The following is a 15,408-nucleotide window of genomic DNA, read 5'->3' on the forward strand; positions in this document are numbered from 1 at the left end:
TGACGTCTATTATATCCTTACACTATATTTCAAATTTAAATGCCATGAGTATGTTATGATTAGAAATTCATCTATATCGAGAGTAATCAAAAAGGAAGTTACAGTAGAGCAGTAGAATTTATGAAATAACAGATTTTACGGTCATGAATTATTAATAGTAAGTAATTACGTTCCATATTGTTTGCAACGTTTTGCTCTGATGCTTACGTCAGCCATTTATACACAGCATTATTATAATGATCTTAAAAATATTAGACAGTTTCTTAGTGACTTACTGTTTCATATTTTTTCAAACATCTTTTATTCATATTTTCGCCTCGTTATTTACTAGACAGTCTTGATGAAAAAGATAATATTTCGAGATTATAACAGCATTGGGTGTGTGGCGATGTGTAAAAAGTAAATTGGAAGCGTATGTGAAAGCGTAGATACACAATACAGTTGACAATCTCGTTTTGTATTAATGATGAAACTGCATACTGTGAAGTGCGATGCCATTTACGGTGATAGATAACGGCGATCGAATTAAACTGACGACGGACGGGTGTCATTGAGAAATATAGTTCCACATATTCTCATGTCTTACCCACTTATCACCATTCTGTAACCACAACATTATTTTCTCCTGCAACAACGGATTCAAAGAATTTATTTCATTCTAGCTGCATAGCGGTACCTATGTTATATGCTGATAATATTGTTCAAGTATTGTTGGAGTTAATTCATCACACATCTTTCCTCTATATAATATTAGTATTATTTGTATATAATAGATATCTAATGTAAACATGATTGTTATATTGAGCAGTTAAATTGCAAAGTAAAATTAAACGTTACTGTTTAGAGTGTTTGTTAAGTACATAGGTGCATTTGTGTGTTTTGTTTAAATTTATTTCTATTTTCGCATGGAAGGCGAGTATCGCCAGTAGTAATTTTAACTTAATAAAGCCCAAGCTTAACGAATCGACCTATCAATTTCTACAAATAATAGTACATTCACCTCTGTTTATTATCGATTCCAAGAATAGTATCGGAGCCAGTTATCAAGCTTCTCGTCTAGACAGAAGAGGCTATAGGCAAGAAATATCTAGCGTGGACGGAATGTAACATAACCTCATTGCGTACTTAACAATCTAATTTATGACTATTCCATTCAGAACAACAATTTATTGAATATTTTTATTATATTGTAGTGTAATTAGCATGTTCGAGAAGACATAGTGCTGACAGTCCCAAATGGATATTAAGACCTGTAGTAATCTAGTAGAACATGAACTGCACCACGGACATTATCAAATATCATAAATTACTTTGTGAGATCCGTAGTACTTAGCCTTTAAATAATATTCCTGAGGTCTATGGTGTCACCATAATATAACTCGACAAAATATCCTGCTGAATGCTGAAATACTTGAGAGAGAGGTCTGCGAAAAAAGTATTTTTATTGAACTGCTAAAAAAAGGAATATATACCTTGGGCGTATTCTAACTCCTACATCTAGATACTGGTTTACATATTCAGTATCTCCGCTCATATTTAGAGTACTTACCAATACGTGAAATGTGAAAGCATTTTTATGTCTTTCTACTGCATAAAATGCAGGAAGTTCAGTTTTACCGAACAGATTAACACCAATGTTTACAGAGTTTTCTTGGCACCCGCTCCCAAGCTATTAGGTTAAGCGGTGAGCGATTTATGTTTCAAGCGATCTAATTACATGCAATCTTACACGAAAGTAGGTTCTACGTTAGAAATAGATATAAGTTGTTATTGATTCAGTGCATTTGTTTGGGTTTTCGACTATTAACTCTGGGTTTTGTACTTTACTTCGCTGTTAACACATGTGTTTGACGTTTAAACTTTTAAAAGACGTATCATTGTCTATATGAGGTTTGTTACCTGTAAATTCAGTTTCAATATTAAATTTTAATTTCTATTGTAGTTAGAAAAAATCTTCTATTTATAGAAAATCTTAATTCAGTGTATAACTTGATCTAGAAATCAGTTTTGATGGGTTGTAACGAGCTTACGACAATTACCTTAAAAATGTATGAGAATCAAGTCATATCTCTCAAATACAATAGCGTGTCTCAAACAAATTTAGAGAAACGAAGTCATACTTACGCTCCGTGACTTACTACAAGAGAGATAAACACCTCAGTGTTGTCTTGTGGAGAAATTGTATTCAATGTAAAATTTGTTTAATCCAAATAACTAATGATATTAGATATTTTTATAATGGATGATACTGGAATGGTGCTCCCGCCTGCGCTAACAGATTTACTCTGGCGGGGCACCACCAGCGGAGCATGACAAGATTAACTTGAGGTCGGCCAGTTAGCCTTTTGTGGTAAATTAACGGGGAATTTATCAGGGGAACCGCAAGGAGGTCGACATGACATAGTATATTGCTAGCAATGTGGTCATAACATATCTATATTACTAAAAATTACCTTCGCCCCAATGGTAGAGATTTGGCTAAACCATCGCTCATTCAATGGCGTCTATTACATAATAACCTTTGTATCATTGTCTACAGCTCAAATCAACTGACGGATCTGCCAAGAGAAGTATGTCAGATGCCACTTCAGGTTCTTCTTTTACAAGACAACTTGCTAACGAGCCTTCCAAAGGAGATTGGCAAGATGTCGTCGTTAGCCGAGCTGGATGCGTCCAACAACAGACTTACGCAGATCCCCATGACTCTGGGTGACTGTGCAGGCATGCGAGCATTAGACCTAAGTAACAATCAGCTGGGACTGTTACCATTACGTACGTATATCTGAATTGAATATTTTTAATTATCTTGGCCTATGTTAGATCTTTAGCTCTAGATACTGCAGACTAAAAGATGACATATGAAATGTTAGAATGAATGCTTTAGCGTAATTATATAGTCATTCATGTTTTGTTTAGTATCTAATATTTTGCAATGAAGGTTATGTAGATCCATAGCTAGTATTTCTCTACATTGCAATAGCTATATAGCTTATGCAGACAGCGGGGTTTATAAATTCTTGTTGAACTATAATAAATATAGCGTCTAATGAATATATGTAAGTTTATAGTATACTGAATAGATTATTATTTAAGCTTGTCTCTCCTCGATTCTCCGCACTCTGACTACGTAATGCTTAAACGCCCTTAAAATGTTAACCTTTACATATTAATTTTAACTAATCAAAAATGTATATTTAACTACTTCCAAGTTTGGATCTGAATCCCTTTGTGGTAACACGCCCACACAAGATTATAAGGGTCGGAATGACGTTACCGAGCCAACCTACGCATATTTATGTTAGCTAAAACTATTCTGACACATTTTTTAATATATTCTCTTCTTTATGTAATTTCATTAATAGCATAATTAGGTAGATAATAACTAGTTCTATAATTACATAACTACTACCACTGTATGTAAATTGAATGATGATATTAACTTTTAAAAGGCTTTTACTATCATTAGCTGCATTATTTATTTCGTAAAATTTAGGTTATGTACCTAAATTTTGTGTGTGTGTTAGTGGCCTAATAGAAATTATTAGAAATGCAAAAACTATGTCGTTTAGTTCTGAACTTCTCGACAAGACTATGCTTTTTTATTGTTTTCATATATTTTTTACTCTTAATGATGATGTTGTATTTTCAGAAATTACATATTTAAGACTGGAATATCTGGACGTCAGTTGCAATTGTATTTCGTCGCTTCCCTTGGAAATGCGAAATATGACCACGCTCATCACATTAAATCTAGACAACAATCCCCTCGTATCACCACCCACTACTGTAAGTTTAATGTCTGTTTTACCTTCATCCTACATTGTTTAACCTATTAACCTTTACCTCTGGTTTTACATTTGCAGTTCTAAGGTCAATTCTATACCATTTGTCACTTGAATATATGATGAATCTTAAAGATTAAACCTAGCCTGCCCTAGACCTTCAAATACATTGAACGTTTGTCATTGAAATTTTTTGGTCTATAATAATATTTTATGATTTTTCAATTATAATCATTTGAGCAACTTCTAAATTATTCTTATGAATTGTTAATTCTTTTGATATTTTAAAATTTGTTTGTTTTTCTGTGCTTGTTACACTTTTCGTTTTTTTATTGTTATAATTCTACTTTATTTTGATATTAACACGTAAAATTATTATTCAACTTTTAGAGTTTAAATCACATAGTTATTTATATAACTTTAACCTGTTTTCGACGATTTATTTTCATGAAAACGACATGATAATAGTGGTCATTTGTATGACACGATGATATCACTTGGCACAATATTATCCTTGTTGTTTACTAGCTTACCTCCACGCACTAGTGGTAGCATGTACCTGAATGTAAAATCATCAATATGATGCACGGTTATAAAATGAATTTAATTAGTTTCCGTTGATGTGTTGATGGCCATTCCACATGTGAATAGCTGTTTGTGATGGTAATTTCCATGACAATATTATTACAAGTACTTAAAAAAAAATGATTTTTTGTAGGTATGGTTAACCGTGTGCCGAAAAAATATTTTAACAAATATAAGTATTCTAGTTTATGCTTAACGCAACATATAAATAGACTTATGAATTCGGAATTTGGTAATGGTCCATACTCACAGTGATAGTCGAAATACAGTCTATTCGAAAAATTCTGACATAATACGACTGGTATGGATTATAAAAAAAGAATGTGTGCACAGTTCACGTGAGGGAATGTTTAGTATACATACGGCAACAAGTAAGAGAGTAGGCATTATTGTATTTTTCACACAACTTAAAATATAAGTGCAACTGCAGTTCTTAAGTCTGACTTCTCGTTGAGCCTAGTAAACGCAGTAAACAACTCATATCCTCCTACAAAATATACTTTTAATGTAATATACTTTTAAATAGCATAGCCTTTTTAAGAAATGTATATAAAATTTCACATGTTTCAGATTTGTATGCGCGGGCGTGTGCATATATTCAAATATTTGGAGAATATGGCGAATAAGGATTCCTTGCCAGCGCACAGAAGGGTTGAGGAGACAAAACGAACAGCTAAACATAGCTCTTATATCAGTACCTCACCCAACCAGAGTACTACCCACCAGATTTCGTCTGGCAACGCCACGATAGACTGTCTTCGGCACAAGCCCCGCCATGTTATTGATAGTGGATACTGCACCGACGGCGTGGATAAGAGGTGGTCCAATGACGGTGAGGAACTGTTTTATATAATTTGTTTCGGATTTATAGTTTTTCTTTGGCTTTATGTCTTTGCTTTTCAATAAATGTTTATTATGTTTGATACTGTTCTGGTTAAGTATATAATTAATTTGATCACTTTTAGTGTTAATATAAGTATACTTAAATAATATATAATCACTGCACTTTTTCATTCCCAACATGTCTTAATTAGGGCAAAAAAGCTCATAACACAAACGGAAGAGAGAGAAACTGTAATATTCCAATTTGCTTGACAGTGGTAATTGATGGTAACTCGTATGGGACCCTATGGGACTCTTACTGACGCTGATATTTTAGTGGGTTAATGTAACTATAATTCATCGCTTATATAGTGTACTTAAAAATGAAATGCTACACACTGTTTGATATTTTCTTACAATCTTCCCTTTATCCCTAAATCTCTAAATATATCACTACTGATATAAATTATATAAATGCCGTTACTCTTTCATATATAAGTATGCAAATTAGGTCAAATACGACTGATATCATGCTTCTTAAATACTTATTATATTGCGTTATCAGTTTTGTTTGCTAACAAACTTATATTCTTATTAACTTCATTTACCGTTTAATACCCGATTAGTGGTTGGTATACTCACACAAAAGATTGTTATTCATTAACTTTATAATGATGTAATATATATGAATATTATAAAAAATGTATTTACCATTAAATGGATAAGGGAGAGGACGATAGAAAAAAGTATTGTGTAAAAGATGATATGTATAAAAGAGGTGTGCTCAGATATAACGACTGATAGGCATCAGTGGAACAAGATGACATACTGCGCCGATACGAAAAATTTAAAGAAGGCCAAGGCATAACGCTATAATTAATATAAAATGCCGTTTTAGTCTCAAAATTTCTAAATATGTGACACTAGGGTGTCTCACAAATGTGACCAGCTGTGACAAAGAAGAGGGAGGAATAACAAAATATACAAACCCTTTATTTTTTACTACAATTATAAGATGTTTGAATTATAATTTATTCGTCTTCAGGCGGCGGAGAGGCAGGCGGAGGGGGCGGGTCAGGACGATCGACTCCGAGTACACCTTCGACTCTGTCTCCCGGCGCGGCACTTTCAAGGGCACAATCGCTCTCCAGCGAAACACCGCTAGCTCCACTCACGCCTCTCCTCACCGGGTATGAAACAAAATTATTATATATATATATTTATATATGGAACAAGGGAATGCATGCATGGTATACATCGTGATATTGGGACATACGGTTAGAATAGTTAACTAATTCAATTATTAAATTTGCGACAAATTTAGGTCTTTGGACTCAGTAATATTCGTACCCTAACTTGGATAACTGATAAATCTTCTTTATTTGAAAGGAAAGGTTAATAGGGTAATAAAGTCTTTGTAGACTTTAGTTCATATAAATGTCTCTGGTACTGTTCAAGTCCGGTACGGTTATCAATCTCAATCCTGTTCGCCGTAAGCTTGATTGCCAGTTCTAATTAAAAAAATATTGAAATAGAATATGCAATTATAATACATCTGTAGAAACAGTTCTTTTATAATAATCTGTAGAATAAACCATGTCATATCTGTGCTATGATCTTAAAAAATCTTATCCATTTGTTTAAGAGAATCTAAAAGAGTAACATATTGGTATGAATTTAACCAGCCATATGGCATTTATATATTTACTCTTGGATTTTGATACGAATCTGTTTTTTTTTTTAGATAACAACTGTCAATGTATTTAGATTTCTATTACGGATTTCAATACTTGCTGAGATATTGAAAGTGACAGGTTTTGCAATTTATTAAATAATAATACTAATAGAGCTGAAATGATTTCTCATTTTTTATAGCAAGAAAATATGTAATCATAGAGCAATTATGTTGATTGTAATTTGCGTCAATAATCTAACAGGTCTTATATCAAACGGAAGTGATGTCCTTACATGGCCTTCCATTTAAGGCACACTATTGAGGACATCTGCATTATATGATACAATCACGAGTTCCCATCAGTATATACTTTAGTACTTTGTCACAGTGACATTAATGAGAATTCTGAACATTTTTATACATTACAGTTAAGAGTGTTGTTGTGACAAAGTGTAATATTGTTTACATACTAAAACATGATCATTGTATTAATTGGATTGGATAATAAATTAGTATTATTGCGCTATCGGAATTAAACTAATTATTAATTTGTTTAATTTAGCTATTAAAATAATACGAACAGTAGAATTAGTGTGAGACCACACATAATCTTTGAGCAGGTCAGACCACCTAGTAGTGGCGAACAGTTATATAATAATAAAAATACCCTTGGATAATACACACATTCATCATCATCGTTTTAAGTTAAGCAGAACTTGTGTTATGGGTAATAGACAACTGATATAAATACATATGTACAAACAATTATACTCACGAATACAAATTTTTGTACAGTGCGAGGTATCGAACCCGCGACCATCGGAAGTGAAGGGTGTGCTAAAGCACTAGACCACCGAAGCCGTCATATTGTATACTAATCCTAACAAATTAATAGTAGCTGATGAAATAAACTTCGGTAAAGCAATTAAGTAATGTAAATAATTGGAACCTCTTACATAAAAATTGATTGATTTTTGTATTGAATAAGTGTATAGTCATGTAAAATACTGAGGTACGATTTTTTTTTATTTATACTATACTTAAGGTTTGGGAATCATAGATTGGTATAAAATAACATTTATATATATGTAAAAATATTTGCTTATAGCAATTCAATGTAGCTATATTATTTAGTAGTACTAGTGCTTAATATTTATTTCAATTTTTTTTTGCCATGGCCGATACAGAGGTAAAGAGAAACCTTCGTCTGTCATCATCACCTTCCCCTATGTTTCATACTTCTATTTTTTTACCTGTTTTAATACCCCCGGTGTTGTCCCTTTCAGCCTCCGTATATCACCCGAAGGGAACCTTTCCAATGGCGACGATAAGAATAAGTTAGCTCATCAGCAAACCTACAGGTACTTTGTCATTCATACGTGCACGCCGTTCATATGCCACGCACTAACTCCTGTACATGTTTAATTAATTAACACTTAGATTTTTAATATTTATATTCCAAATATAGTATGTTAACCGACTAATCTTTAAGGATAAAATTATGCTTTGATATTTCCTATTAATTGGAACTAACGTTTTGTAATGTAAACAATATAATAATAAATTAGGTTTATATACTAATATAATAATTAATATTTATTATTTATTATCATAAAATAATCATATATATATATGTGGTCACTGCTCACTTCATTTGTAAAATATTTTTTGCAAACTATATATAACTATATATATACCACAATAAACAAAGTAATAGAAACTGTAATATAATTACATATACTGTGGACGAAAGAGGCTGACTAAGCTTATATTGTGACCGTAAGATATACACGTACAGTGCTGCTATACGTGTAATGACTATGTGACTTACTAACAGTGGTTAGTACGTCAGTTATATACCAAAGATTAGTGTTAAACTGTATATAAAATAAAAATAATATAGATCCGATTCTATGATAATGCCAGAACGTAAGAGTATGTTTCAATTGCAGAAAAAATCATATATTTTGGTATATATGCCGTGTTTAGCGACTTGAGACCAGATTCAATACCGACGTCGACGATAAAGTTTTCAAAACTATTTTTTTAATGTTTAATTTTTTTGTTACAAATGAATCGTGATGAATAAAGAAATTATATCAATGAAAATAACGAATATAACGAATCGCACTGAGATATCGATATAAAAAATAAAGTTTTCTAAACTCACAAAGTCTTAGACTTGTTTTACCCAGCTAATTGCGAGTAAATGTAATCCTAAGCTGTGGGAATGACTGATTACAGTTCCTAATTACCATACCACATCGTCTGGTACTTACGACTTTACTAGTTGAATATATTTGCTACGCATTAGCAATTGCGTCCGATAAGATCTTACCCGTCCGCGTGCTGTTCTAACAGAGTCGCGTCGTGTTAGTAATATATTAGTTACCAACTTATAGCGAATTAAATTCCAAACAGGTTTATGCTTTTAATACACTAATATACAAACGTTTCGGTAGATCTCTAAACACACATGGAAATAAAACACGATAATAACATCATATATAAATATTACAAATCTAAGTGTTATTAAAATATTTCGTACTAATAAACTATTTCAACCTGTATTTTAACATCTTACAGACAATACAAAGAAGCCTTAAGACAGCAACGCCAGCAAGACATTTACCGACCCCGAACGGACCAACACTCCCCAGAACTAGACTCCACTCCTCATTCCCAGAACCAAAGTCCGGTCCACTCGATGTCCTCCCCTCATTCACCAGTCAACGGCTACAGTAACGTATCACCTAGTCTTTACAACCGTACCTTATCTTCCAACTCTAGTATCTCTACCTCATCACCTAATTCATCTCAAGTGCCAAACTCCCCCCTCCTACATTCTACTCCAAGAAGGTTCCAGAATCAAAACGGGAATAGTGAGAAGGAAGAGAATAAACGGCCAGTTCAAAAAGTTGTACCATCGAGGAATGTGAACAAGATGTATTCAACTGTCAACGGAAACATAGACTACAATCGAGTTAACGGTTCAAACGAGATGTATATAAAACCAACATCACCTACGAAGTCTCCAACGAATACTTTAGGATACAATAGTATAGGAAAGTCGAGTATACCGAGGCAGGTGAACGGTGATAACCTTAAATTGCTAACGACAACCGTGTCGTATTTAAAAGGTGCAGCACCAAAACCTCCTGGCAAGATGGCGTGGACCAAGGACGCGGCTCCCGATAAACTCAGCTTCACTATGAAGAGGGAGTTCGATAAACAGAAAGAAGAAGAAGATCTGTTGCTTCAATTACGAACGGTAAACTTATTTTTTTATATTTATCCTAGCTTTATTGTGTTTAAATTACTACGTATATATACGTAATGTAACGCGAGAACAATTCAATTGGAATTTAATATTAAAAAAAACGGAAAATCTTCTAAAAATATCGGTGTTAGAAATTGTTTTACATATCTTTTTTATTGTCTATGTTTTTTATAATAAGTACATTGCTTTATACCTGACATTTATTTCACTCATTTCACCATATTCGTCATTGATCTCCTTCCTTTATAATTGGTTAATAAGACACAAACAATTATATGGACTCTATTATGGATTTCATGGATCCAAAGTTTTGTGTGTGCGAGTAATCGAACCTGCGACCATTGGAAGTAAAGCGGTGTGCTAAACCGAGGTCGTCGCCGATATATAGATAGTGAGACAGGTTGTAAAGTATAATTAACGGATACAGATAATCGAGAGCCGGCTGAAGATGTCGCTGCCGAGCGCGCTGCCGGCCGTGCTGGCGGACGGGGTCGTGTTGTGCCACCTCGCCAACCACGTGCGCCCGCGGGCCATCGCCTCCATACACGTGCCCTCTCCCGCGCAGGTATGATCCACAAAATTACATATACCCACTACGTACAAGTACTAAAACATCCGCGTTTGTAATATTAGAATAAAATACAGATAGTGTTTAGTGTAATGCAGTACTACACTGCACTGCACACTCTGTATCTTACTTCTTACTAATAGTATAAGTTTGTGAATATGAATGGATGGATGTTTGGTACTCTTTCATGCCAAAATCATTCCCGGTCGTCTTTATTAACACAGGTTAAGTAATTGTTACTATAGAAGTGGACATTGTCGTCTGAAAATAAATCTATACATATAAATAAAATTGGAGTGTCTGTTTGTAATATTGATATAACCGTTTTTACTACATGTATATGAATACGGTACATTCACCAAATTAACAGTTTTTATCATTTTTGTCTGTCTGTTTGTCGGGCTAATCTCTGAAATGGCTGGACCGATTTTGACGGAATTTTTATTGACAGTTAGCTGATGTTGGCTAAATACCAACTGTACTAATAACGTTCTATATTTTTATTTTTTTTTCATTATATGCTCCATTCAATATACTTGACAAATTTAATAACAAACTTATTTCTTTTCAGCCCAAATTAACAATGGCTAGATGCAGACGAAATGTTGATAATTTCTTGGAAGCGTGCCGTAAAATTGGAGTTGAAGAGGTAAGTCGCGTCTATTTATTATTCATGTTCATCATTATGTAATCTTTTATATTTTATTTAAATTTGTTATTTGTGAAAAATTACTTTAAAAAGATACGCGTGTAATTATATTCAAATTATATCATATTATAATTTATTTTATAACGACAATAATTTTTTGATAAAAATAAAGTTCAAAACATATGCGTTTTGTCATCCGATCATCACTTTCCCGATGTGTCTATACTATACCATTTGCCATGCAAACAGCATGTCGTTCCGAATGTTGCAGGGCGTGCGATATCGTTTCGCGAGCGCTACTCTTTTTGTAGATTGTGAAATTAAGAGACGGGTGGCGTGTGTTGCAGGAGGCCATCTGCTCGCCCGAAGACATTCTGGGGTTCCACCTGGAGGGCGGCGAGGGCGGCTCCCTCGCTTCCCTGGCGGCCACCCTCGCCGCCCTCGTCACCCTTACCACCCCTGCCACACACGCCACACATGCCACACTCGCCACGCCCTCGCTGCGCGACCCTAACGATATCCCATCACACCCCAATCACTGTGACCTCGACAACGACGGCGACGACACGGAATTTATCGAAGTCAACTACTACAAACGACAGATGAAGAGGTATTCCGAGGAACGATTCGTCAGCAATTTCAATAATCTCGAAAACGATACCATAGACGAAGCTGAGGAGTACCTACTCAACTATGAAAATAACAACATGGAATCGCAGAATGTTCAAGTACAGTATTCTCCAGTATACACAGAAGGATTGAGAAGCAGGGGACCATATTACCAAAAGAATAGAATTCAATTTGTAACGCCATTTTATAAAGATCATATACTTAAAAGCGAGAATTTCGAAATTTACGATACAGACGTAGTGGATTTTCCAATGGAATTGAGACAGGAGGAAATTGATGCGGCTAGATACGATAGGACAAAAATGAATCTCGATATTCAAAACAATTTGAACAGGGAATTGACAACAGAGACTGAGCCTGCTAGAGCTGATGAAGACGCCAACAGAGTATTTTACACTTGTCTATGCCTCGGCACATTTGTTGTGTCTACGATTTTGTTAATTTTATACCCTTTGTAAATTTATTTTCTGGATATTTTACCTTATACTCAGATACGTCTGTGGTGCAAATTAGATTGTATGAAGTTACGGACTGGTAGTGCACTATAGAATAGATATAATGCACATTGTGATGATAGATGGGTACGAAGAGTAGTATTATTGGTCGTGGTGTAGTTGAATAATTTCGAAGTATAGATTACCGCCTAGTATGAAATGGGGAAGTTAGCAAGGCTTTATTAACTGCGTTTACAATTTTTACATTCTTTATTAGTGTATACAATTTTTATTAATATTTAAACAATAATTGAAACATGGTCAAACTATGTTTTCAGAGTTCCATGGAATAAAGGAATAAAATTATGTCTTATTTCTATGTTTAAGGGGCATTCATTTTAATTTTATTTCTAACAAAGTTAGAAAAATAATAAAAAACAGCCTACTGTCGCAACAAAGAACAAGTGAAAGAAGAAGTGCACTAATTTTACATAAAAAAATAATCTCTTAGAACTTTATTTAATTGAACATGAAATTTTAATATTAGTAGGCTTGGAAAAGTATCCATTCATGTTTTGTAGGAACTTATTTTTTTTTACCAGTAAATCATGATCGTGTGAAAAGAACGCTTATGAATTTTTAAACCTGTGTAAAAGTACAAGTTTCTGGGGATCAAACAAATATAATCTTATTACATCATACTTTAGAAATATAGTATTAACATAGTTCTTTATTCCCTGGAATTTCAATTGAATGTAGTGCCGCTAATGCCTTATTCTGATCACAGTCTGACTGTGGTGAAGACCACTAGGTCTTATTAGAAATTTGGTCTATTTCTTGTCATATTGAATTTTTAAAAGTCTGATGCGAGGAATTTTTTAGGTTTAGAAATGGAGAGGCTAGTGTACTGTAGGGTTATTGCAGTTTCTTGACTGGTGTATAGACAGGATTTTAAATGTATACCAGAATGGAAGCTTCCATTATAAATGTCACAAGTTGGCGATTGGCGCGTAAGGTAGTTTATTTTATACTTGCGACTAGTCCCGGCTTCGCACGGATGCATTACATATCTTTGAATTTTCCTATTTTTTTAATTCCCTATGGTTTGTTCTATACTGTAACACACATGTTTTATACATATAAATCTTCCTCTTGAATTAGTCTTCTATTGCGGTTAACTGCATTCCGTAAATCCGTTGCGTAATTTAAAAGATGTATCAAAAGTTTACTATAAATTATTAGTTGTTAAAGGAAAATGACACTGTTGTTAAAACCTTTTTGTTGGGACTTTTCCCGAACAAAATGGCTTTAAGTAAATACATTGTAATTTCATTTTTAATTACCAATCCTTCGCAGTCGCTTCACATTAATCTTATTATTACTCGAATTATTATTATTATTGATTAAAAAATTACTGATGATGTATGATTCAACTTATTGCAAGTATCAACTAGTGTGAGTATTTTTACTGGAAGCTCTTTTTAAAAAGGGACTGTTTAATGAAAGTGTGGTGTGTTTTATCAGTAGAGAAGGTTTATGCAGATCTAGTGACTAATACAAGGGTGAACAATACGAAACAAATATTATGTTCTTGTTCCGAATTACCTGCATAACTATGCTATAGATTATAATTGATACGAATGAGGCTTTGATAAAATTGTTGTGTGCTGTTTATTGTAGTCGTGTAATTGGTATAGAAAATTCCAACATGATATAAATTCATTCCGATTAGATGCATTTAATTTTTTTCTTAGGTTAATTAGGTTTACGAATTTGTCTATTGGTTACGCCTAGTTGTCGAGGTTTATCTTTTTTTTTATGTACAAAAGATCTCAGTATTGTTGTTGTGTTCAAATGCTATATATTACGTGTCGTTTTAAAAGCGTTTTTTTTTATGTTTATACTTTGTTTAAAATTATATTGACATAATATGTAGATTACACGTATAGTAGTATATTTTGCACGAATTTAATTAAACTTTTGTAATATATTTTTATTTAAATGTTTTTGGAACAATAGTTTAACTGAAAGCACTTTTATATTTTTTCTTGGAGTTCCAATATCAGTACATAAGCGAAGGTTAATTATATCGACTTGAGGTAGTGTACACTAAATTAAATAAGAAGTTAGGCTTTCTTTTCTAAAGTAATATTTCCTATTTCTGCCAAAAATGTACCATTGTTCTGTTTTTTAATACAAAATTAGAATAATGATGTGGTGGTAGTATTTGAAATATAATATGGACACAAATAAATTGTGCATTCCAAGTGACGGTAAGCCTACAATATTAAAATTTTAATTTTCCCATTTGTTTTGAAAAATTGTGGTATTTTTGCCAACTGTACTTATACTGATTCAGAAATTGTTTTATTTTTTTTTCTTATAAATCAGTTATAGTTTATAAACAGATGTATACTTTTTTTGTTTAGTATTATATTATTAGTATTAGTTGCTTAAGAGTCTAGAGATAGATTTTAAGCCGTGGACAGAATGTTCTAATCTATAAAGTATACTTCCAATAAATGATATTCCAGAAAATTCCAATAACAGTACAATAAAAAACTTGTGAGACATTTGGTGCGTAAATTTATATGTGGACATGAAAACGTATAGGTAAACGGTATAGAGGTAATATTTGGTAATATATAAAAAAAAAATTTGATGGCTTAGCTGTTTAACCTTTACATTTCTTATCAAATAAGAATCGTATGCCTTAATCGAAACTTCATATCGTTATTGTATTATTAATGCAAAATTTATATCCGATGTATAGGATGAAAAATATATTTTCAAAAAAGTTCTTATTGTCAAAACATCTCTGTCATGAAAGAATGAGTACGATTAGAAAAATGAGACGTACTTAATTTTTTTTATTATATACATCGAGTATTAATGTCATAATTTATTGATATTCGTAGATCCTTTTTATGTATAAAATATGAGTGTATCGTTAAATATAAACATATTGTAAGTAAATTCAAAT

At 33.0% G+C, this 15,408-nt stretch overlaps 1 protein-coding gene across 3 annotated transcripts in view; it reads left to right on the forward strand.

Annotated features, from left to right (window-relative positions):
* LOC131852699 (leucine-rich repeat and calponin homology domain-containing protein) overlaps positions 1–15,408 on the forward strand; it is a 64,749-nt gene that overhangs the window by 45,443 nt on the left and 3,898 nt on the right. The window contains exons 3-11 of one of the 3 annotated variants that reach the window (XM_059203414.1): positions 2,540–2,772; positions 3,650–3,786; positions 4,938–5,199; positions 6,235–6,379; positions 8,151–8,225; positions 9,451–10,135; positions 10,572–10,709; positions 11,284–11,361; positions 11,709–14,311. In XM_059203414.1, the coding sequence (XP_059059397.1) occupies positions 2,540–2,772; positions 3,650–3,786; positions 4,938–5,199; positions 6,235–6,379; positions 8,151–8,225; positions 9,451–10,135; positions 10,572–10,709; positions 11,284–11,361; positions 11,709–12,449 (2,494 nt within the window). In that variant the 3' untranslated portion in view covers positions 12,450–14,311. Of the gene's footprint in view, positions 1–2,539; positions 2,773–3,649; positions 3,787–4,937; positions 5,200–6,234; positions 6,380–8,150; positions 8,226–9,450; positions 10,136–10,571; positions 10,710–11,283; positions 11,362–11,708; positions 14,312–15,408 lie in introns of those variants that run through there. The other 2 variants (XM_059203416.1, XM_059203415.1) reach the window with 2 other exon arrangements.

Source organism: Achroia grisella, unplaced genomic scaffold (genome assembly GCF_030625045.1).
Source record: "Achroia grisella isolate CSIRO2021 unplaced genomic scaffold, CSIRO_AGI_Agris_v1 utg856, whole genome shotgun sequence".
Classification (NCBI taxonomy): Eukaryota; Metazoa; Arthropoda; class Insecta; order Lepidoptera; family Pyralidae; genus Achroia; species Achroia grisella.